Below are 24,401 nucleotides of genomic sequence, written 5' to 3' on the forward strand. Positions count from 1 at the left end.
TATGCCACATGACGTAAGTTGGGCAGAGAAAGACAAATATATGATTTTACTCCTGTGGAATCTGAACGAACAAAGCAAAACATACACAAATTCATAGATACAGAGAACAGACTGATGGTTGGGGGGGCAAAATGTGTGAACGGATCGATTGTATGGTGATATTGGTAGTCTTCTGGTGGTGATCACTTTGTAGTGCATACAGATGTCGAATATAAGATCATATGCCTGAAATTTCTGTGTAATGTTATCTATCCATTTTACCTCAAACTTAACAAAAAGACAATTCTTCAGGCTGAAAGGAAGTCACATCAGATGGTCATTGAAGTCCAGTGTCTCGATGCGACCGCTGTGCCAAGACTCCTGGCTTAGAGAGCTATGAATTAACACACTGATGTTGTGCCCAGCCGTTGCACTTGAGGCAACGGCAAAGGCGCACGGCCTCCTCCCGGTGGAGGGAATCCAGGACCTGTGGCCCAGGCGGGGCTGACGCACACTCTCCTCCGACAGACGACAGACGCGGGGCCCCTCTGGCGCAGAAGTAGCCCCTCCCACCTACCGGAGGAGCCCGGGGGTGTCCGCACCCGGGGGTAGATGGCGAAACACGGGCTGCCACGGGAGGTACACACACCGCCCTCCCTGGAACAAACGAGATCCGGTTATCAGCCCCTGGAGTCTGGACTGGCCCTTGGGCCTTATTTTGCCCAGAAGAATGCGGTAGAAGTGCCCTTGACCTTGAGAGGCCTGGCAGGGGCAGGACTTCCAGGAGGGCTGTGGGACCCGCTTACTCCGGATTTTGACCAAAGGGCAGACGGCATTTATCGTAGGAGGTCTCGTAAGTCTTGGTGAGAAGAGCAGAATGTGTGGCATTTGAGCCAGAACCTCCTCCCTCCCAAGCCCTGTTCCCAATCATGAAAGTTCCATCCTGACAGGGTTTAGCCAAGAACGTGGGGACTCCCCTCCCCCCGGCGCCCAGCCCTACGTGAGAGGGTCCACACTGGGCAGGACAAGCTGAGGCTACCATCCCCCTAACACACGCTTGTAGACCAGGGTCATTTCCTCTGTCCCGCCCCCAGTTCCCCCAGACCCCGCCCGGGACTGACTTTCTTTGGGTGTTGAGTGTGGGGCCGTAGGAGTCAATGTTGAGATCTTCGCGCTGAAAAGTTACAAAAAGGCTCCAGCAAATGACCACAAACTCGAAGGCTTAAAACAACACACATTTATTCTCTTACAGGTCTGGAGGCCAGAAGCTCAAGACGAGTGCTATGGGTTAAAATCGAGGTGCTGGCGGGAATGGTTCCTTCTGGAGGGCCCCAGGGGGGAATTCGTTCCATGCGGTGCGCTTGGGGCTGCATCGCTCCAGTCTCTGTCTCCACATTTTGCCTTCTCTTCTTTGGTGACCAGACTAAAGGGGATACTCGCGATGACACTGAGGGCCCGCCTGGATAATCCCCGACAATCTTCCCATCTCAGGATCCTCAACTTAATCTCACCTGCAAGATTCCTTTTGCCACATAAGGTAACACTCATAGCTTTGGGGGACCAGGGCCTTGGAGGGTATCCCTCAGCCTAATACACCGGCTGGACACGAGGCGTTTTCCAGCCGCACGCTGATCCATCAGCCGTGGATGGCACCTCACTGGCGGGGGGTCGCTTAAGCACAGTCTTCGCCCGGTTGGTGGCTGAACCCCAAGCTGTCCTGACCCACATGTGACTTCTAGGAAGCCAGGCTTCAGTATAAGACCCGGGTGGTGGGGATCTGAGTGGTGGCATCATAGGCTACGCACCGTGGAGGAATAGACTTCACGGAACTGTCCAGATTAGACATAAAAACTAACAAAATAATAATAAACGAAGCCACTGGACAAATAAACTAACAAAACAGCAAGATCAACAAACCAAAGGAGGATTGGTTAATCATAATCCAGAGTCACTATAATGGCTCGTCTAAAATGTCCAGTTTTCAGGGCGCCTGGGTGGCTCGGTTGGTTATGCATCTGATTCTTGATCCGGGCTCAGGTCACGATGTCACAGTTCATGAGCTCGAGCCCCTCGTCAGGCTCCGTGCGGACAGCGCGGAAAGTGCTTAGAATTCTGTCTCTCTTTCCCTCTCTCTCTCTCTCTGCCCCTACCCCACATGTGCTCTCTGTCTCTCTGTCTCTCTGTCCCTCTCTCTCTCTCAAAATAAATAAATAAGCTTAAGAAAAAATTTAAGTGTCCAGTTTTCAACAGAAAATCATGAACTGTGCAAAGGAACAGGATAGTGTGGTAGTTGCCCGGGAGAGATAGGTAACACTGACTGCTTTTTGAAGCCCAGATTTTGCACTTAGCAGAGAAAGACATCACAGCTTTGCTTAGGCAAATGCCCGCGAGTGGAGTGGCCGTGGGTCAGCGGGTGGTTCTGCACAGCTTTCACTGCTGTCGCTAAACACCCCACCCGTGCAGCAGTGACCCATGACCCTGGACCCTCCCACCCAGAGGCCCTCTGCTAGCACCTCCCTCCTGGCTTACCCAGGCCTGCCCTACTTCCCACTGGCTAGTGCTGCACGCCAGGGACCCATGTTAGAGCTGACGGCCTGGGGCAACGAGCTCACGACCCTGGACTCACCTATCTTCCCAAGTTCCCCTTCAGTCTAATGGGAAAGTGACAGTCCGTTGAGGGTCCTGCACACTCCCAGCTGACTATTAGCCCCTCCGAGGGTGGGACACCGTCGGGACGCGTCTGTGCTGTCCTCGGTGTCAGGGTTTCTGGGGAACGGGCTCACTGTGAAGTCATGAGGCTCACCCCGCATTCGCACAGCCCATCCCAGGGCGGGGCCCCGGCAGAGTGTCTACAAGGTCACTTTTTGTAAAATTCGCCAAAGTAACATAACCACCTTCGGTTAAAGCTCTCTCCCTCCTGCGACCTGCTCTCAGTCCCTCCCTCCCTGCTGACGGGGCTGCAGGGGCAGTGCTCACGATGTGGGGTTGGGGCTGCATTTAGTCTGGGCTCTGCGGGAACACTCACTTCCTGGGGTGGTTAAGCTATTGCTGTCATTCTGGTGTAGACATGGCTTCCAGGGACACACCTGCCTCCCTCTGTGCCCCACGTCATGACACTCCGGCCTGATGGAATTGGCTAATGAGCGTCGTCAATTCAAAAAAATACCTAAAGTCATTTCATCACAAAGAAGAGAACCCCAAAGGCCTTGAAATCTTAGGGCTCGTATGTAAGAAAAATCTGACAGAGGGCTCCTCAAATTTAACGGTTCTAAAAATCCGCACAATATTACCCACAAGAGCCATTACCTGAAAGCAACTTTCCTAAGCTATAATAAAAATAACTTTCATCAAACGTGTTAGAAAAGAGACTGAATTGTCTTCTCTCTATATAGAGAGAATGACAGCACGAAAGGGTCGTCGTCTTTTTTTCATATTTTGCTTTAAGTAACCTCTACACCCAGCGTGGGCGGGCCTCCAACTCGCAGCCCCGAGATCAAGGGTCATCAAGGGTCGTGTGCTCCACTGATTGAGCCCGCCAGACCCCCAAGTGTCGCGATCTCAATAGGCCAGCAGAGGCTACACCCAAAAGCTTGGGGGAGCCGACTGTGCCTTTCCCCGCGGAGGCTGCTGTGCCGTGGCGGCAAACAGCAGCCTCCCCGGTAGCGTGTGCAGCCTACTGACTGCACGGGTGGCCCTAAGGGACCGCGGAGACAGCGCTTCCAGTGGAGATTGATGTCTGATCACATGCTTTCTCCAATCTAGGCTGCAGACAGGTATGCGGGGTGTCTTTGGAAAGCCCCAGGGAACAGTGGCCGGGGGTGCGCACTGGCCAAGTCGTCGTGTCCATCCGTACCAAGCTGCGGAACAAGGGGCCTGTGATGGAGGCCCCACGCAGGGCCAAGTTCAAGTTCCCTGGCCGCCAGAAGATCCACGTCTCCAAGAAGTGAGGCTTTACTGAGTTTAATGCGGACGAATCTGAAGACATGTTGACTGAAAAGCCATCCATCCCAGCACGGCCTCTTGGACAAATAGCGGGCTCTGCACTCACGAGAACTTCAGACTGCCCGTCCCCATTCATGCCCACCAATAAATCCTGCTTCCTGTCTGAATAAACAAAAAGCAAACCAAAAAAAAAAAAAAAAAAAACCCCAAAAAGCATAAGGGAAACGTGTTAGAGAAATATTTCGGGAAGACAATTCATGATATTATGTTGATCTTCTTTGTTTTGTGATGTTTGTGCTTTTGGTGAACTCTAAAAATTTACGTTACGTGTTAGGGTTTCTCTTGTCACTCTGTTCACTTAATTTTGCGTATATGATTTTGTCTTCTATTTATTGAAAACAGCACTATGCAGGGAAGAGTTAACACAGCGGGACTGAGACGGCTCTCCTTCGGAAGATGTGCTCACAGGGTTAGCTGGTGTCTGGGAGCTTCAGTTTCCGGAAGGTTCCTGCGGTTCCCTAAGAGTGGCCCATTGAGCCTAAACTCAACAAATAAATATGGCTTATGGGGAACTCCTGACTTCCTCCTCCTAGACATTAGGAATCGGGGTTTGTTCCAGGCAGAGGGCGCCAACATGACCAGCCCCCTGTGAACACCCTGGGTGCTGAGTCTCCGGTGAGCATCCCAGTGGACAACATTCCACACATGCTGTCACCGTCTGCCGCTGTGGGAATTGGGAGTGTGTCCTGCGGGGTCTCTGGGAGAGGGTTCTGGAAGCTGTGCTTGTTTGCCTGATTTTGCCACGTGTTCCTTTGCTGATGCTGATTACTACCCGTTCTCTGGAATAAAGCCCAACCACAGGTTCAACAGTCTGTGCCAAATTCTACAAGTCCTCCAAGGAAATCACTGAATCCGGGAGTGGTCCGGAATTCCCGACACAGCTCCCAAATTTGTAGAAGTGTGAGGCCCCCCAAACCTGGATCTACCTGTGTTTCCAACACAGGGTCAGAGAATCCAGGGGGGCAGGAATGGCCCCCTAAACTGGAGACGCTGCCAGGCTGGAAGCAGGGGTGGAGGGGACGCTTCCACCGAAGGACAATAAGGGTTCCACTGATCTGGAGGGAAGAGCCATCACCCAGCCACTTTGAGCTCGGGGCTCTGCAGGCCAGGACCAACATTATTCTGATTGTCCTGGGTGTGCAACTGGGGCAGGACACATGTGGGGACCCCTGTAGGGTTTCCACCTGTGTCAATGGACAACTACTGCAATCTTGACCCAGCAAGGACAGGGACAATCCGAGCTCAAAACGCTGAGAGAAAAAGGCTGGATCAAACCACCAGTAACCAGCTGGATCTGGCCGAAGAACTGACAGCAGGGAGACTGTGGGTGGGGGGTTGCGGAGGACGATGGCCATCATAGCCTTACACCAGGGACAGTGGCAGGGCCGTGGCCGACTCACAGCTTTTGTGCTGTACCCAGCTCAGAGACCACCACCTCGGAGGGGACGCTGTGCTTGTAGGACTTGGGCTCCTGCTATTACAGTGTGTCCATTCTGCCCGCTTTTCTCAGGACATGACGTTAATCCTGCTTCTATTGAGGGGCAGGGTCCATGTCCCTCCCCTTGAGCCTGGGCAAGACCTTTGTGACCACCTTGACCCACGTAGTCTGGTGGGAATAACACTACGTGACTTCTGGGGCTAGGTCTTAAAACACCACGTGACCACCTTGTCTTTTGAGGTCACCGTAGAACCCAGGCGCCATGCTTCCAGGAAGCATGGGGTGCATGGAGAGGCTGTGGGTAGGTATGCTGTCTCACAGGCCCAGATGAGGCCCTGGCCAACAGCCAGCAACAACCACGAAAGATGCGAGAGAGGAAGCCCTCAAGACCACACCTGTCGGTGTCCACGGTGACCACAGGCAGGAAAGATCCCAAGTGCAAACCACCTAGATGAGCCCAGGCAATCCTCTGGATTGCAAGGTCTGATAATATCATTTGTTGTTATTTGAAGTCACTAAGGTTATGCAGCAAGAGATAAACAGACATGCAAACTCCACGCAACCCCTTTTGGAAAGGGTGAGGGTATCTTCATCGTCAGAGGAAAAAGGTGGCCCGTTTTCCGGCTTTGTGGGAGCTGGATGTAAACGAAGGGCATGCTGGGAGCGGGGCCCGTGCACCTTCCTCCTACCACCTCCTCTCAGTGTGTGGCAACCCTTTCGGCTCATCTTCCCACTTTCAAAGTTGGAGCACGGGCTCTGGCTTCCTAAGCACTGCAGGGGAGCTGAGTCATGCCGCTGGAAGGGGGGACACAAGCCTCCTGCTGGGGACCTTGACCACTGGGAAACAGAGACACCTGGAGGAGGAGGTACCTGGGGAGGAAAAGCCCTCATATCTCCCCCCTATAGACACACTGGCAGTTCCCTCCTGTGGGATTGCCACCAGGTGCTGGAATACACCAAGTCAGGATACGGGAAAGAGAGGTGAAGTCAGTAACACTCAGGACTGGCAAGGATTATGTAAAAATGTAACAGTTACTCTTGGTGGGAAGAGAGGGGAAAAAGGAACTCTCACGTTTACTCTTCATTCAGAGAATCCGCATTGTGGGATTCTATCCCCATTGCCTAAGCCCCTCGACAGGCACCCACTGCCCACGTGGGGCAGTGGCGGGGATACATCCTGGCAATCAAAAATTAATGAGAGTTCCACAAGATTGCGTGGATTTCATAAGGTGTTGAGTGAAAAACAGGAAAGGGCGTATAAAAGAATCCCATTAAATAGTAATAACCACCACAGATCCAAATGCTACATGACTGTACAACGGCGCGCATCTGTGCTTGATTCACATGTGATCACATTTGAGTGTGGAGAAAAACCTGGAAAGAACTATTTATTACGGTAAGGAAGAGGGCGTGGGGGCAGAGGGGATGCGGACAGAAAGAACTAAGCCAACATGGAGAAGAAAATCTTAAACGCTCTATCAAAGGAGTATGAGCATGTGTGTGTACCGTACAGATTATGTGCCAATTTTTTTTAATGTACAAATGAAAAAACCTAAACGGTAAGAAAACACAAAGCGTGTCTCGGCTTGGGAGAACGCATGCCTTTACGGCTGCGGAAGAGCAAGAAAATCAGCGCTGACGGGATGCCGCATCCTGCAGCGGGCGCTGCGCTCTCCCGCCCAACCTCCGAGGAGCCTCCGCGGCCAGGGACTAGCAGGCAGGGCGCAGGCGCGGTCCCCGAAGGTGGGGTGGAGGAGTGGCCGGGGGCGGCAGGTCCCGGCCCTCTGGGACCTGGTGTAGGCGCGTGCGGGAAAGTCCGGGGAGGTCTCGGGCGGGGGGGGTGAGCGTTAAAACCGCCCCCGCGACAAACCCGAAGGGGCGCGGCCGGGGGATCCTTCTCCCTGCCGGTCTCCACCTCTGGCAGCCGTGGGACAGCGCCCCAAAACGCCCGCGGGCACAGCGCTCTGGCACCCGGCCAGCACCGCCCACGACTCCCGCGGCAGGAAGTAGGGCCAGCGGGGCCGCCGGGCACCCTAGTGCTCCGAGGCCGGAAGTGGGGCGTTCGGCCGCCGGAAACCGCCGGCCGCCGGGAGGTCGGAAGTGAGGGTCAGAGGCGCCGGGAACTGTAGTTTTGCGGGAGGCGGAAGCGTGGCTAGCGGCCGGGCGACATGGCGGGCCTGGAGCTGCTGTCGGATCAGGGCTACCGGGTAGACGGACGGCGCGCCGGGGAGCTGCGCAAGATCCAGGCGCGGATGGGCGTGTTCGCGCAGGCCGACGGCTCGGCCTACATCGAGCAAGGCAACACCAAGGCGCTGGCGGTGGTCTACGGGCCGCACGAGGCGAGTGGGCGTGCGCGAGCTGGGCGGGGTGCGAGGGGCCTCCAGGCTGAGCTGAGGATGCCGAGGCGACGGCCGGCGCGCGCCGCGTCCACCCAGCGCATCTTCAGGGCCGCCGCCGCTCGCCCGGCTCCAGAGCCAAAGTCCTGGCAGCGTGGTGCACCGCGGTCCCCGCCTTTCTCACCGGCCTCTCTCCCCTCCGCCCTGCCCTCCTCTTTGCTCTTCCTCCAAGCGCCCAGCGCTCTCCCGCGTTCGCGTCCTCTCTCTGCTCTCTACTCTGACGTCATCCTCCGGGTGACGCCTCCCCGGACCGCCTTCCTCACGTGGCAAGCCCCCTCCCCTACAACCACACACTTCCCTGCCTTTCGGTAATCGGTCGCTTCGGACGGCAGTCTAACTCCGTGAGGACAGGGACTTTATTTTTTTCTTTTCTTTTTCTTTTTTAAAACTTTTTTAACGTTTATTTATTTTTGAGACAGAGAGACAGAGCATGAACGGGGGAGGGGCAGAGAGAGAGGGAGACAGAATCGGAAGCAGGCTCCAGGCTCTGAGCCATCTGCCCAGAGCCCGACGCGGGGCTCGAACTCACGGACGGCGAGATCGTGACCTGAGCTGAAGTCGGACGCTTAACCGACTGAGCCACCCAGGCGCCCCGAAGGGACTTTAAATAAAATCCTGATTTTGTATTGCCTTGTCTCCGTTGCTGGAGAAGGGAAGACCACTGGGGTGGAGACAAACACGGCACGTCTGCAGAGTGGAAAGGCTGCTGGTGGGAGGTGGGGGATTACTCAGAGTGAGATTGAGGGCCTTCTAGGAAGGCAAGAACTCACCGCTTCACAGACCAGGGAAAGTATTTTTGATTTTGTGTCACACGTGATGGGGAAGCTTTGGGAAGGCAGTACCATATGTGAGTGTGTAGAGGAGACAAAGTCAGACTTGCTGCTTGTGACTATACCGGCCCTGGCTACAAATAGAGAATGGGCTGGGAGGGGATGAGGCGAGGATGGAAACGGGGAGACCTGAGGGGGGATGATGGCTTAGAGATGGGCCAAGTGGCCCTCCTGTGGGGCGTTTGAAGGTAAAGTAGCTGTTGAGATGTTGGAAGAAGGAGGAGGGGTGGGAAGGAGCCTGAGGTCCGGGGCCTGCACTAGAGGAAGGTGCGCGAGCCGGCAGGAGTGAGGCTGGCTCATGTGTCCTTCCTCCCCCAGATCCGGGGCTCCCGGGCTCGAGCCCTGCCTGACAGGGCCCTGGTGAACTGTCAGTATAGTTCTGCGACCTTCAGTACAGGCGAACGCAAGCGGCGACCACATGGGGACCGTAAGTCTTGCGAGATGGGCCTGCAGCTGCGTCAGACCTTCGAGGCAGCCATCCTTACACAGCTGCACCCACGCTCCCAGATTGATATCTATGTGCAGGTGAGCAGGCAGCAGCTATCCGCCTGGGGAGGGAGAGGGATGGGGTGGGGGTTGGGAGTCCAGGCCGAGAGCCTGATACACCGATGCCGCTGGTGGGCGCGGTTCCTGCAGGTGCTGCAGGCCGACGGTGGGACGTACGCAGCTTGCGTGAATGCAGCCACGCTGGCAGTGCTGGACGCCGGGATACCCATGCGGGACTTCGTGTGCGCCTGCTCGGCTGGCTTTGTGGACAGCACGGCCCTGGCGGACCTCAGCCACGTGGAGGAGGCAGCTGGTGGCCCCCAGCTTGCCCTGGCCCTGCTGCCAGCCTCAGGCCAGCTTGCACTGCTTGAAATGGACGCCAGGCTGCACGAAGACCACCTGGAGCAGGTGCTGGAGGCTGCTGCCCGGGCTGCCCGTGACGTGCACACCCTGCTGGACCGTGTGGTTCGGCAGCATGTACGGGAGGCCTCCATTTTGCTAGGGGACTGAGCGTCTGGCCCCCCGGGCCCGGAATAAAACTCACACACAGTGCGCTGTACTTTGATCGCCCCATAGCACTTCCACACCCTCCCAGCCTGGCTTGGTACTTGCTCCGGGGGTGGGGGGATGGGGGGGAATAGGGACCATCTCCCACACATGAAATACATACTTCCTGCAACCTCAAGATTCAAACCCTGAAGAAGAAGGTGGGGGGAGTGTGTCCGTGGATGAAGAGCAATTGTGCCAGGCAGGGTTCAAGGCAGCTGAGCATGGCCTGTAATGGCCTGGACTCTGGAGTCTGTTTTCACCCCCGCACATCCGAGGCCCTGAGTTCAACAAGGGCTGAGGGAGAATTCAAGCTGGCTCTGGGAGCCCACCATGGAGATGTGGGGGCCGTGTCTCACATCGTCTTGACCATGGCTTGGACTGAACGGCCCCTTTCAACCTAGGAGCCCTTTGGGCCTACTTAGTTTCAGGCTCCAAAAGTACAATAGATATATGTTGTCTAATGGGGTCTTCTCTACATACACACACACACACACACGCATGTCCGCACCTGCCTGAGCACTGAACACCAGCCCCTGCAGCTCTCCCCCCAGGGGCTGCTTCTCCCCTAATGTCTCTGGCATCTCTTGATCTGAATAGGAGTGCCCCCCACTTTCTACTCCACATGTCCCAGCTCCTTTGAAACCCATTTTGGCCAACGGTACTATCCGCACCTTCCTCCCTGTGGTCATCTGGCCCTGATGACCTCGGTGCTGGACTCACACTGATTTCACTTCTGCGTTCACCGCCATTTTTGACCGACATCCACAGAAACGAATCAGCCAATGCCTTGGCTTCGCGGTCCACGGAAGCCCTCTTCCTGTCTACCCACCCCAGGCATTCGGACCTGTCACTGCCAGCAGCCTCCGTGCTCTGCGGTTTTCCTCCCTCCCGCCCTAGTCATCCCCTCTCTGGTTCTGCAAATCGGAGCTTTCTCGCTACCCCCGGCCAGCAGCCAGCGGTCTCCACTCTTTGCTCTCGCGTGGTATACACCTCCTGCTACTTCCCCTGGAGACCGCTCTCCGGCCCGCCCGAGTAGCGCTTCCGTTCCGCGCATGCGCGGCGGCGCGTTGGCCTTCGGGAGCGGAAGTGCGTGCGGGCGCGCCAGTTCCCGTCGGGCAGGCGCGACGCGCCGGGACCCGGGGCTGCAGCCGGCCGGGGGAGCGCGGTCCCGGAGCCGCCCCTCCCGGCCATGGGCCTCCTGTCGGACCCGGTGCGCCGGCGCGCCCTCGCCCGCCTCGTGCTGCGCCTCAACGCGCCGCTCTGGTAAGGGCGGGGCCCGGGGAACCCGGCGCTGCGGCCGCCGGCGGCCCCTCCGGCTGCTGGCGCCGGTCGCGTCGTCCCCGCCGGCGTCGCTCGGGGCAGCAGGCCCGGGGCTCAGCTCTCCCGTCCGATGTCCCGGGTGCCCGGACTCCAGGGCCAGGTCCCTCACACACGCCCCCGCCACCCCCGGTGCAGAGGTGGAGGCCACGGGCCGCGGTGTCAGAACCCCCTAACGCTCCGGCGGTCTCCTCCGTCCCCTCTCCCTGCAGCGTGCTGAGCTACGTGGCGGGTATCGCCTGGTTCCTGGCGCTGGCTTTTCCGCCCCTGACCCAGCGCACATACATGTCGGAGAACGCCATGGGCTCCACCATGGTGGAGGAGCAGTTTGCGGGCGGAGAGCGTGCCCGAGGCTTCGCCCGAGACTTCGCTGCCCACCGCAGGAAGACGGGGTGAGCGGTAGAGCTGTGGGTCTGGGGGAAACAGTGGTGGTCAAAGTCAGGGCGCTCTTAAAGGTTCTCTTTGTGCCTCCAGGGCTCTGCCAGTGGCCTGGCTGGAGCGGACGATGCGGTCAGTGGGGCTGGAGGTCTACACGCAGAGTTTCTCCCGGAAACTGCCCTTTCCTGATGAGACCCGCGAGCGCTATGTACTGTGGGGGAGAGGATGTGTCTGGGACCAAAAAAGACCTTGAGAGGGTGGCTTGGGACTGGGAAGCTCAGTGGTGCCAGGTCCTGGGGCCCAGGAAATTCCTAACGGGCATCCTAGGGAGAAAAGGGGAGAGGCTTCAGCACTCTAGAGTGGGGTGGTGCTGAGGGTTACCCCCCAATACTGCATACAGATGGTGGCCGGTACCAACGTGTATGGCATCCTGCGGGCCCCACGCGCCGCCAGCACCGAATCCCTGGTGCTCACTGTACCCTGCGGCCCCGACTCTACCAACAGTCAGGCTGTGGGGCTGCTGCTGGCGCTTGCTGCCCACTTTCGGGGTGAGGCTCAGGGGCTACTGCTGGCAAGGGAGGGTTCGGCCTCTGTCCCGGGCCTTGCTGACCAGCTTCTGGTCCTCAGGGCAGATTTACTGGGCCAAAGACATCATCTTCCTGGTGACAGAGCAAGACCTTCTGGGCACTGAGGCTTGGCTTGAGGCCTACCACGACACCAACGTCACCGGTGGGTGCTCTTGCCCTGCCCCGCCCCTCTCTCGGGGCCACTGTACGCGCCAGCCCTCTGTCGGCACCTCATTCACCTGCTCCTACAGGCATGCAGTCATCCCCGCTGCAGGGCCGGGCTGGGGCCATCCAGGCAGCCCTGGCCCTGGAGCTCAGTAGCGACGTGGTCACTAGCCTTGATGTGGCCGTGGAGGGGCTCAACGGGCAGCTGCCCAATCTCGATCTGCTCAACCTCTTCCAGACTTTCTGTCAGAAAGGGGGACTGCTGTGTACTCTGCAGGGCAAGGTAAGGGGGCCGCCTGCCTGGGCAGCCTGGGACCTGTGTGGGGGTCATCTGACCTCGTCCCCAAACCCTCTAAGCTGCAGCCCCAGGACTGGACATCGGTAGACGGGCCGCTGCAGGGTCTGCAGACACTCCTGCTCATGACTCTGCAGCAGGCCTCTGGCCGCCCCCATGGCGCTCACGGCCTCTTCCTGCGCTACCGTGTGGAGGCCCTGACCATACGTGGCATCAATAGCTTCCGACAGTATAAGTATGACTTAGTGGCGGTGGGCAAGTAAGTGGCTTCTGGTCCTCCCCTCTTCCTTGCTTAGGGGGGCGAGGGGGTGCTGGGGGGCCCGGCTGGCCCTGACGCTGCCCCACCCCGGCAGGGCCCTGGAGGGCATGTTCCGCAAGCTCAACCACCTTCTGGAGCGCCTGCACCAGTCCTTCTTCTTCTACGTGCTCCCCGCGCTCTCGCGCTTCGTCTCCATCGGCCTCTACATGCCTGCTGCTGGCTTTTTGCTCTTGGTCCTTGGTCTCAAGATATCCTCTGACGGGCGGCCAGCCTCAGGTCCCCTCCGCTCTAGGCTGGGAGAGCCCGTGGTCCTTGGAGTGGGGGGGGGGGGGGATGGGCCCTGGGGCCCCCGCCGGGCAGATCCCATCACAGCTCTTGTCAGGGTCCTTGACTAGACCACGCTCTGGAACTGTGGATGCAGTTGCATGAGGCCGGAGCGGGCCCTCAGGAGGCTGGGGGCGCCTCTGGACCTGGTCCTCCCCTCCCTCCAGCACAGGTGATGGCCCCCCACTCCTGCTGGGGAGGGCTCCTGGGGTTCCGGTGATTGGTCCTGCTGCCACTCAGTCTCCACTGGTGGGGTGTTGGTGAGGATCCTTGGGGCCCCCCTGGCCCTAGGGCCCAGGTCCCAAGTGTCCGCGTGCCCTTGCAGAGCGTGGGGCTGGCCTCGCTTGTGGCTCCCTTGCTGATCTCACAGGCCATGGGCCTGGCCCTCTACGTCCTGCCAGTGCTGGGCCAACACGTGGCTACCCAGCACTTCCCCGTGGCCGAGGCCGAGGCCGTGGTGCTGACGCTGCTGGCCATCTACGCGGCCGGCCTGGCCCTTCCACACAGCGCCCACCGGTGAGCGGCTGGGCCGGCTGGGCGGGGACAGAGGGTCCCCTGGACACACAGGCAGCTGCCTCTGAGCCCCTTGTCTTGCAGGGTGATGAGCGCACAGGCCCCAGACAGAGGCTGGATGGCACTGAAGCTAGTGGCTCTCATCTACCTGGCACTACAGTTGGCCTGCGTTGCCCTCACCAATTTCTCGCTGGGCTTCCTGCTGGCCGCCACCATGGTGCCCGCTGCCGCGCTCACCCACCCCTGTGGGCCCCGGTATGTGCCGGTCGGCCCCCGTCACAGAACTGCACACGAGGTGCCCTGCCCCCAACCTGGGGCCTGTGCTCCTCACCACAGAGCCCAGCCCGACCCTGCCTCTCCCCCCAGGCCGCTGTATGCCGCCCTGCTGGTGCTGACGAGCCCCGCGGCCACTCTCCTGGGGTGCTTGTTCCTCTGGCGGGAGCTGCAGGAGGCCCCGCTGTCGCTGGCCGAAGGCTGGCAGCTCTTCCTGGCGGCACTGGCGCAGGGCGTGCTGGACCACCACACCTACGGCGCCCTGCTCTTTCCGCTCTTGGCTCTGGGCCTCTATCCCTGCTGGCTGCTCTTCTGGAACGTGCTCTTCTGGAAGTGACGTGTGGCTGTCCTGTGGTACAGACCGGGGTGGGGACTCCCCAAGCACCCGGGGTTCTCTTTTGGGAAATAAACAGGTGTTTTGTTTTCAGCTGCTGTTAGGGCTCGTGGCCCACTGTCTGCTGTCCTTTTGGAGCTCCTAGGCACGTGGATAAAAAGCTCTGTCTGAGGGCCTGGCATTCCCACATACCTCCTTCCTGGAGGGCACTGCCCTGGTCCACTTACTGCTGGCAGGAATGAGGGCCCCAGCAGCCACATCAGCCTCCAAGGAGAGCCTCGGATGGACACTGGGCTTGGCATCTGGAAATGGCAGGTGTAGACCCTGCCCTGGCCCCAGCCCCACGAGCATTATGGGAGCTCCCTGTGTATCATGGTGGGAGGCAGGGTGCCGGGTAGGAGGAAATGCTGTGGTGGGTGTGGCTTGGGGCCTGATGGGATCTGAAGTGCCCAGGGACCACACTGCTCTGTCTTCAGCACTGGAGTTGAAGGCGCAAAAGGGCTTGAGCTGGAGCCCTGCAGAAAAGCCCTGGGGCATGGGGAATGGCACCCGCCAAGGCCCGGGAGTGGCCCCGCCCAGCTTCCCTGGAGCCGAACTGGCCCAGGCCAGCCACCCATGAGAGGCAGGGCCAAGGTGGAGTGGTAGAGCCCCACCCGGCATCGTCTAGGAGCAGGCGGGCCACATACGCAGACCCCTGAAAGGAACTGGAATGTCTAGTGTCCATTCTGGAGGGAAGAAAAGCAAAATGTTGCTTTTCAGGGTCACATCAGGTCAAGAGGCATCTCCTCGAGGGCCAAGGCACCCCTGCCAGCACCTGATGTGGTGGCTAGACCAGTCAGCCTCCTACCGGCCTCAGTGTGAAAGGAAGGCAGAGCTGCCCCGCCTGGGGAGTCCGCTCAGGACCCGTGGCCCTTCGGTGTCACACCCAGAACGGTGGGTCTGGGAGGAAGCTCTAGCCCCCAGACCCAGCCCTCTGTGGGTCACTGCTGGCTCTCTGCTGAGGGGGCCACGTACTCTCTGTCCAGCATTGTTGGGGGTGGGGGTGCAGCATGGGCGATGGAGACCCCACTGGGGCCAGCAGCCTGTCTTTGCCCACTGTTCCCAAGTCCGGCTGGAACCTCTGGTCCCTTCAATGTTGAACAAACTGTTCTGCCCCGCCTCCCCCGGGGCTGGGAAGAGACTCGCAGCCCCCAGCCTCCCAGCGTGCCTCCCAGGCTGGCTTCTGCCAACGCTGTGCTTGGATAAGTCACAGGACAAGAGTCCTCCTGTCTTCTAAGACGCACAAAAACCTCTGTTTTGCCTTGGTCTGTTGTCTCTCTCTTTGTGAGCTAGTATCCCTTCCAAAGGATTCCAGAATCCCTCCCAGGCCTTTTCCCTAGGCTTTGGCCTTGATCAGTCACTTAAAGCACAAATCATGAAAATCTATTAAATCATGGAACACACAAGTGGGGGCAGAAGCACAGAGATCATCTCAACTGTATTCTGAACTTGTGCAGAACTCTTTGTACAAAAAATTCTGAGACCGTGGGAATGACAGAGTTGGTTTGTCAGGAAAGCAGGATTTCTATTCCGATTTTCAGCAATGTCACTTGTACAATACATTTCTTAAAACTAGGAAATGTTAGGCTGTGGAAATGTAGGTCAGGGGTATAGCGGTGAGTATAGGTCATACATAAATGCTCTACTTGATGGGATGGTAGGGCCTGTACCTTGAACCCAGTATCTGTTCTCTGGAGTCATACAGCCCAATTTTGAATCCTATGCTTTGAGGTGTGGCCACGTGACTATGCTGTGGCCAGCAGGATAAACAAGAAGCTTCCAGGGTGAACACCAAGCAAAGACCTCACCCAGAGAGACTGGCCCTCCGAGCCCCATCCTTTCTCTTGCCCACAGGGATGTGGAACTGATGGCTGGAACGTGAATTGTGTCTAGGACATGAGGTCCAGCCCGTGTCGAGAATGGATGGAGAGGAGCAGGGACTCCCTGGGCTTCACACAGCCCTGGGTTGCTAAACTGGGCTTCATCTACTAGAAAGGGAAACAGACTTGTACCGTGTGTAAGCCACTGTCATTTGGAGTTTTCTGACACTCAGATCTAGTTCCAACCAATACAAGAGGGACCATTGCTGAGCCCAGCTCACGTGAGGACTCGAGGGTGTCCGCTGGGTGAATTTGGGAGTATTTCACTATTGTGTTGATAATCAGTACTTAATAGTACATACTCCTTTGCTTGCTTTCTAGGCCCCAGAACAGAAGTGTTGCTTGCTTTCTTTCTTGCTTTCTAGGCCCCAGAACAGAAGTGTCATGGGGGGCAGGAACACTGTCTTATTTTGCTTGCTTTCTAGGCCCCAGAACAGAAGTGTCATGGGGGGCAGGAACACTGTCTTATTTCCTGCTACTTTTCCAGCTCAGGGCCAGATACACAGTAGAATGTTCATCTGTATTTGTTGAATGAAGGGAAATCGGAGGGAGACGACCTGGAGGTCCAGAAGGAGGCTCCAGGGGGCAGACCTGACAGCTTCCGCAGGGGCTAGAGGATCGCCTGTGTTGGGAGGTGGGGTGAGCACAGGAAGGTGAGGTGAAGGCCCCAGCCAGCAGGCCACCCTCCACCCACCTAACACCCAGCAGCCTCCCCACAACCGGGCTCCGTGCGGATGCTCTACTTGGCCCTGGGACGCCTCTAGCAACTCGCCTCGGTGTCCCAGACTTCCTGTGCTCTTCTCAAGCCATTTGCCTGGTTACCCCCACTGCCCCCGAGGCTCCGATGTAGACAACTTGGGCACTGCTCTGGACACCATTATCCAAAACTGCTTCTGCAAGCCCCAGCTGCCTTCATACCCCCACTCAGGTCCTGTCTCCTGCTTCCTGCCAGGCCCCAGTGTGTCACCTCTGCCTCCTGAGTGTGTGATGGTCACCTCTAAGTCACAGTATTCAACCTGAACACCTCCCACCCCACATACACCTTCTCCCCTAGCACGCTCGCCCAGGCCTGGACCCAGGGTCAACCTAGTCTCTCTTCAGGGGATGCCCGTCACCCCCAGGATAGAACCAAACTCCCCACCTTGGTCTCCAAGGCCTGTGCTTGCTCCTTTTCAACATTGTCCTTGCCCCAAAAAGCAACCTGTACCCTACTTCTCTCCTTCCAGCCCCTGACACCATTAATCTACTTTCTAATTCCAGACTTGCCTAATCTGCACTTTAATATGAATGCCCTCATACATAGGTGTCACAACTTCCTTTTTATGGCCAAATAATGTTCCATGTAATGGACATGCCACACTCTACCCATTTATCAGTTGATGGACATGTGGATTATTTCCTTTTTGGCTGTTATGAACAATGTGCCTATCAACAGTCATGAACAAGTTTTTGCGTGGACATATGTTCTCTCTTGGGCATACACCTAGAAGTGGAATTTGGACCTCTAAATTTTCTTCTTAGCACTGCTTTTGATACATCCCGTATGTTTTGTTTTCATTCACCTCATTTTCTAATTTTTCCTGTGATTTCTTTAACTGGTTATTTAGCAATATGTTAGGGGAGCTTGAGTGGCTCGGTTGAGTATTCGACTTTGGCTCAGGTCATGATCTCACAGTTTGTAGGTATGAGCCCCACATCAGGCTCACTGCTCTCAGTGCAGAGCCCTCTTTGGATCCTCTGTCCCCCCCCCAAATAAATAAAACATTAAAAGTAATATGTTATCTAACTTTCACATATTTATGAATTCCCCAAATTTCTGTTATTGACTTTTAATTTCATTCTGTTGTGGTGAGAAAATGTATTTTGTATCATTTTACTACTTTTAGATTTACTGGGTAGCTCAGTTGGTTAAGCGCCTGATCTTGATTTAGGCTCAGGTCATAATCTCAGGCTTCCTGACATGAAGTCCTGTGTCGGGCTCTGTGCTGACATAGCGGACCCTGCTTGGGATTCTCTCTCTCCCTCCCTCTCTGCCCCTTCCCTGCTCATTCTCTCTCTCTCAAAATAAACATTAAAAAATTAGTGAGACTGTTTTTATTTTCTAACATATGGTCTGTCCTGAAGAATGTTTCATATGCACTTGAGAGGAATATGTACTCTTCTGCTGGAAGAGTGGTTCATTGATGTTTAAGTCTAGTCGGCATTGTTCAGTTTTTCAACTCTTCTTTCTTTGCTGAACTTCTGTCTAGTTCTATCCATTACTAAAAGTGGAATATTGAAGTCTCCAATTATTATTGTTAAATTGCCTACTTCTCCTTTCCATTCTGTCAACTTTTGCTTCATGTATTTCAGGGCGCTGTTAGGCAAACATATCTTTACAATTGTTAGGTCTTCTTGAGGAGTTGGTCCTTTTTTCATTATGAAATGTCCTTCTTTAATTCTAGTATCAATTTTTGTCTTAAAGTCTATACTATTTGATATTAGTATAGCCACTCCAGCTCTCTCTTGATTACTGTTGGTATGGTATATCTTTTTCCACATTTTTACTTTCTACTTGTGTCTTTGATTCTAAAGTTTGTTTCTTGGGGTGCCTGGGTGGCTCAGTTGGTTAAGCATCTGACTCTTGATTTCAGCTCAGGTCTTGATCTCACAGTCATGAGTTCAAGCCCCGCATTGGGCTCTGTGCTGGGCACAAAGCCTACTTAAAATAATAATAATAATAATAATAATAATAATGATAATAACAATAACAATAACAATAACAATAATAAATAATAGAGTTTGTTTCTTACAGGGGTGCCTGGGTGGCTCAGTCAGTTAAGCATCCAACTCTTGATTTCAGCTCAGGACATGATTTCATGGTTCATGAGATCGAGCCCCGAGTCCAGCTCCATGCTGACAGCATGGAGCCTGCTCAAGATTCTCTCTCTCCCTCTTTCTCTACCCCTCCTGCTCCAGTGCATGCGTATGTGCACACTCTCTCTTAAATTAAAAAGAAATAAAGGTTGTTTCTTACAGACACCATAGAGTTGTGTGTGTGTGTATAAAATCTATTATGACAATCTCTGCCTTGAAATTGGAGACTTTAATCCATTTACATTTATTATTTTTTTAAGATTGTATTTTTAGGTAAACTCTACACCCAGGGTGGGTCTCCAACCCACAATCCCAAGATCAAGAGTCGCATACTGCCACCAACTGAGCCTCCCGGGTGCCCCTGGTAGGTTTACTCTTTCAGCACTTGGAATATGTCATTCTACTGCCTTTTGACCTCCATGGTTTCTGATGTGAAATAGGTAATTTTATTGGGGATCACTTGTATGTGATGAATCACTTCTCTTTTGCTGCTCTCAAGAGTCTTTTTCTTTGGCTTTCAACAATTTATGATGTGTCTAAGTATGGATCCTTTTTAGTTTATCCTACTTAGAGTTCACTGAACTTCCTAGATGTGCAGATTCATGTTTTTCATCAAATTTAGGAACTTTTCAGGCATCATTTTTTCAGATATTCTTTCTGCCCCTTTCTCTTCTCTGTTCCTGAGAATTATGCATAGGTTGGTATGCTTACTGGTGTCCTACAGGCCTTTCATTTTTAATGTTGTGATTTTAGAAATCAGATGCCAGGTTTTGTTGTTGCTGCTTGTAGTAGTTGAACTCGTGTAGTAGTTTTTCTGAACTTGTTCTGTCTAGTCTGTAATGTCATGTGTAGCCACTAAAGTTCCTATGCTCAGCTGATGATCGGACAGAGATTTTCTTAAATGCCTAAAATCCATAAACTTCCCAGTCTTTCCCAAATAGCTCTGTGTACTTGTTGGGGGCATATCCTTTCAGCACTAAAGCCCCCAGTTTGCAACTGTCTGAGGCTCCACTTCCCTGTGTGCAGAGCCTCAAGGCCAGCCAGAGGTAAGCATTTGATGCTTTTTCAGGTCTTTCATGAGCCTGTGCACACCCTATTTATGTTTGTGACCTCTGTATTTCAGAAATATGTAGGGCTTTTGAACATCCCTGTGGACATTGTATTCCCCAGCTCTTCCTTTTAAGCTTTTTGGTTACTCGATTATCAGGTGCAGCTGTTATCCATTGCCCCCGGCAGCTTTGAAATTACAACTTGCCTGCAACTGCCTTCAGCAAACATCCTCAGGGCATAGCCCATTGGCCCTAGGCAAGCTGAGTGAGCTTTGTAAGAGGGGTCTTCCGGGGAGCCCTCAGACAAGTTAAATCATGGCAATTATTTGCAAGCAAGGTGTTCTGCTCCCTCTACAGGATTATGTCTCCCTGCTCCATTCTACCAGGAATGTGGGCTGTAGTTTCCAGGGTTACTACTGGGCTGGAGAGTAGCCTTAACCAGAACAAGTTAAAACACCGCAAAACTCATTGTTCTTACCGAGATTCAGTTTTCTTCAATAAACACTGTCGGGATGCTGCACTCCTTTGACTAATTCCCAGAGTTCTGAAAAAGTTGACTCCAACAATTTCTGCTAGTCTTTTCCTTGCTTTTATAGGGGGAAGGGGATGCAGATTTTCCGAGGTCCTTACTCCTTCATTCTCAATGAAGACCGACCGTAATTTTTTGAGGGACCCTTGGCTGTCATAGTCACGGCTCCTGCATCTGACAGTTTCTGGGTAATAATGAGTGCCTAATAAATCCTTGTCAAACCCCTGCTCAGCCTGGAGAACCGCCACCACAACCCACGCGTGTGGGCCGGGACGGGTGGGGGACAGCAGCCCGGAGGCCCCAGCCTTCCGGCACTGCTCACGCTCCACCGGAGTGGGGACCCTGACCGGGGCGAAAGAGACCGCGGCAGTGGGCCGCGAGACCCCCACCCCACCTTGCTGATTGGCCCCGGCAGGCCGCCCCTTCGCTCTGGGGGTCTGTAGGCGCTGCGACACGGATGGCCACCGCGCCAGGTCTGGAAATATTGCTGGACGAAAGTGAGCGATGGCCTCGAAGATGCCGTGGACGCCGGGCTGAGGGGCCCGAGCGTAAAGGACTAAGCACCGCCCAGGCCAGAAGAACCGCGTCCGGGCAGCGGACAGGCCGAGACAGCAGGTGCCGCCCGCAGGAAGACACCACGGGTTCCCACCCTACTTCCGGTTTCCACGACTACCTGACGGACAGGCCCCGGCCCGCCCCTGCCCTCCCAGGCTCTCGCGACGTTTGGGCTCCCGTGGCGCCGCAGGGGCCGACGGGAGCAGCGGCCGCGCTGAAGAGGGCCGACATGGCGGCGGCGGCGGCTTCGCTTCGCGGGGCGGTGCTGGGCCCCCGGGGCGCGGGGCTGCCGGGCGCGCGGGCCCGGAGTTTGCTGTGCGGCGCGCGGCCCTGCCAGCTCCCGCTGCGGACGCCACAGGTGAGCGCTGGCCGCGGCCCCGGCCGCCGTGTGGCCCCGCAGCCCCTGAAGGTCACGGCGGGGAGGCTCTCTGGGCGCGGGCCCGGCAGCGAGGGAGCGGCCTCCGCCACCCGGCGCCCCCGCCGGACCCCCGCCGCCTGCCGATATGGGGCGCCGGGGAGCAGGACCAGGCGCCCAAGCCCCCGACCAGCGGAGGCGCCGGGTACCGAGCGTGGGGGGCGGCGGGGCGGGCTCGCTGCCGGCTCGGGGCCGGGGGCTTTCTCCGGGGGGGCGCGCCCAGGCCCGCTCCCGCTCCGGCCTTCCAGACGGCCTGCGTCCTGAAGTGACCTCAGCCTGACCTCGGACCGCGGCTTGTGACCTTGGCCCGCCCCGGCACCCTTGCTTTCATCGACCTCATCCCCAGCCCCGGATCCCAAACCATGCCTTGCGCCCCCTCCTCGGGGCCGAATCACGGTCGAGGAGCCGGCAGCGGGCTGGAGCGCGGTGGGCAGTGGTGCTCCGCAGGAGCTGGCGGGTGCGGGGGCATGGGTGGGGAGAGGCAGGCGCTGAGAGTCAGATCCCCGGGTAGGGCCGGGTGGTGTTCTGGCAGGCGCTGAGCGGGGCTCTTGCAGGCAGTGTCCTTGTCGTCGAAGGCCGGTCTGTCCCGGGGCCGGAGAGTGATGCTCTCAGCGTTGGGCATGCTGGCGGCAGGGGGTGCAGGGCTAGCCGTGGCTCTGCATTCGGCCGTGAGCGCCAGTGACCTGGAGCTGCACCCCCCCAGCTATCCGTGGTCCCACCGTGGCTTCCTGTCTTCCCTGGACCACACCAGGTGTGCTGCCGGCTGACCGGGGTGGTTTCGGGGAGGCCTGGTGGGGCGGAGGCCCTGGCGGCCCCTAACCCTATCCCTTTCTTCAGTATCCGGAGGGGTTTCCAGGTGTATAAGCAGGTGTGCTCCTCCTGCCACAGCATGGACTACGTGGCCTACCGCCACCTGGTGGGTGTCTGCTACACAGAAGATGAAGCTAAGGCGCTCGCAGAAGAGGTGTGGGCCTGGGGATGAGGAGGACCCCGGGGATCGGGGCTCCGGCTGCGGTGGACCGCAGGGCTGTGACGGGGCTCTTGGTGGCAGGTGGAGGTTCAGGACGGCCCCAACGAGGATGGGGAGATGTTCATGCGGCCGGGGAAGCTGTCTGACTACTTCCCCAAACCCTACCCCAACCCTGAGGCCGCTCGAGCAGCCAACAACGGAGCACTGCCCCCTGACCTCAGCTACATCGTGCGAGCTAGGTACGCTGGCCGCCTGCTGGGCGGCGTGGGGAGGGGGCAGGAAAGTCCACCTCGTGCCGGGGCTGAGGAGGCATGGATCTGGCCCCAGGCACGGTGGTGAGGACTACGTCTTCTCCCTGCTAACCGGCTACTGCGAGCCGCCCACCGGTGTGTCATTGCGAGAAGGTCTCTATTTCAACCCCTACTTTCCTGGCCAGGCCATCGGCATGGCTCCTCCCATCTACACTGAGGTCTTGGAGTATGACGATGGTGAGCAGCCCCCACCCTGGGGGCGGACAAGCCGGGTCTCCCTTTTCCCACTGCCAGGGATGCTTTCTGTGTCATGCACAGAAAGAGGTCGTGCACTCTTCTTGGCTCCAGCACCGAGCCAGCTTACGGGCAGCCTTCGCGACCCCGTCTAGCCCAGGCCCCTGCGTGCTGGGGGGAGGGGGGGGTCCCATTGGTTTTGAAGCCTTGGTCTGGACCCCATCTCAGCTACGTGGAGGAGGTTGCTCTAGGGCTGTACCAGGTTGGGGAGGGACCCCCAAGGGCAGCCCTTAACACTTATTCTTGGCTCAGGCACCCCAGCTACCATGTCCCAGGTAGCCAAGGATGTGTGTACCTTCCTGCGCTGGGCATCCGAGCCAGAGCATGACCATCGCAAACGCATGGGGCTCAAGGTGAAATGGCCGGGCGTGGGAGAGGGGCTGGGAAATGGGCTGGGGTCCTTTCTGCCTCCTTCTTCTGAGCCTGCCTCCTCCCCAGATGTTGATGATGATGGGCTTGCTACTGCCTCTGGTCTACGCCATGAAGCGGCATAAGTGGTCAGTCCTGAAGAGCCGGAAGCTGGCATACCGGCCACCCAAGTGACCCTGCCCAACGTCTGCTTGCCGTCTTGCCTGAACAGGCCCGCAAGCCAAGGAGCCACCCTGGACCTGTTCAGGCCTCAGCTGGCCCGCTTGGCCAAGCTCCTCTTTCTTTGGGACAAGAGGGAAAGGGGCAAGAGACCAGGTTCTAGCTCCAGATCCTTCAGCCCCCATCATGGAAATAAATTAAGTTTCTCAACACATGTTTGAGCTATTGTGTGATGGGAGCACACGTTTGCAGGGGACTCTGGGACTAAGACCTTTGCTCTCGAGCTCTCAGGGTTGTCCCATGCAGTGTGACCGACACTGCCGTGTACAGGCTGGGGACGGGAGGTGGCAGGCAGCACTGGAGGTGGGGAAGGGAGGCAGCCGGCAGCAGTGCTAAGGAGGCAGAGCTAGGCAGAGGCCACCCAGAGTGTGCTCCTGATCTCTTGGCTGGACAACTGGAGGGGGCAGGGTAGAGGTGTTCTGGGACAGCACCTCCTGGCAACCCACAGGGCGGCTGGGGTGAGTCTGGGTCAGAAAAACGAGGCAAGCAGTAGGAGTAGGCTGTGAGGGCAAGGGGAGGGTGGCGGTGGCAGCACTCGGGTCCTAGCTTCTGAGCTTTTCTTGTCCCCAGGAGGGAACGTGAGGAGCATCCTGGCTGGAATAACCTAAGACTGGTGGCCACTGGGAAGGGTGAGAGCCAGGTGGAAGCAAGGAGAGGGTGTGCCTGAGGGTTTCCGGGTGGACAACAGGAGGCATGGCCAGGTGTTAGGGAGGGGGCTCTGTGTGCCCTTGGGTTCTGGGAAGAGATCTCAGCCCCATGTGTTTCCAGGATCTCTGGGATCTGGAGACTAAGTATAGTCACCTGGGCCTGGCTGGGTTGTCCCACCAGCTGACAACCAGGCCCTGCCTCTGCCAAGTTGAGTCCCAAGGGG

General features: G+C 56.8%; 3 protein-coding genes and 1 pseudogene across 3 annotated transcripts; all 4 read left to right on the top strand.

The window, feature by feature from the left end:
* The first annotated feature begins 3,573 nt into the window (after positions 1–3,573).
* On the top strand, positions 3,574–3,695 carry LOC122211315 (annotated as a pseudogene).
* Positions 3,696–7,278: 3,583 nt separating this feature from the next.
* On the top strand, positions 7,279–9,816 carry EXOSC4 (exosome component 4). The gene is made up of 3 exons (XM_042924040.1): positions 7,279–7,758; positions 8,964–9,170; positions 9,282–9,816. The coding sequence occupies exons 1-3, from the start codon at positions 7,588–7,590 to the stop codon at positions 9,639–9,641; spliced, it is 738 nt and encodes a 245-aa protein (XP_042779974.1). The 5' UTR covers positions 7,279–7,587; the 3' UTR covers positions 9,642–9,816.
* Positions 9,817–10,771: 955 nt separating this feature from the next.
* GPAA1 (glycosylphosphatidylinositol anchor attachment 1) lies at positions 10,772–14,197 on the top strand. The gene is made up of 12 exons (XM_042923948.1): positions 10,772–10,943; positions 11,210–11,389; positions 11,472–11,583; positions 11,776–11,923; positions 12,003–12,104; positions 12,193–12,389; positions 12,464–12,660; positions 12,755–12,908; positions 13,061–13,156; positions 13,310–13,500; positions 13,582–13,752; positions 13,864–14,197. The coding sequence occupies exons 1-12, from the start codon at positions 10,870–10,872 to the stop codon at positions 14,105–14,107; spliced, it is 1,866 nt and encodes a 621-aa protein (XP_042779882.1). The 5' UTR covers positions 10,772–10,869; the 3' UTR covers positions 14,108–14,197.
* A 7,018-nt stretch (positions 14,198–21,215) lies between these two features.
* LOC122210977 (cytochrome c1, heme protein, mitochondrial) lies at positions 21,216–23,682 on the top strand. The gene is made up of 7 exons (XM_042924036.1): positions 21,216–21,370; positions 21,982–22,178; positions 22,265–22,391; positions 22,479–22,636; positions 22,725–22,885; positions 23,195–23,295; positions 23,381–23,682. Exons 1-7 carry the CDS (start codon positions 21,242–21,244, stop codon positions 23,483–23,485), a joined length of 978 nt encoding a protein of 325 aa, XP_042779970.1. The 5' UTR covers positions 21,216–21,241; the 3' UTR covers positions 23,486–23,682.
* Positions 23,683–24,401: the final 719 nt, after the last annotated feature.

Source organism: Panthera leo, chromosome F2 (genome assembly GCF_018350215.1).
Source record: "Panthera leo isolate Ple1 chromosome F2, P.leo_Ple1_pat1.1, whole genome shotgun sequence".
Classification (NCBI taxonomy): domain Eukaryota; kingdom Metazoa; phylum Chordata; class Mammalia; order Carnivora; family Felidae; genus Panthera; species Panthera leo.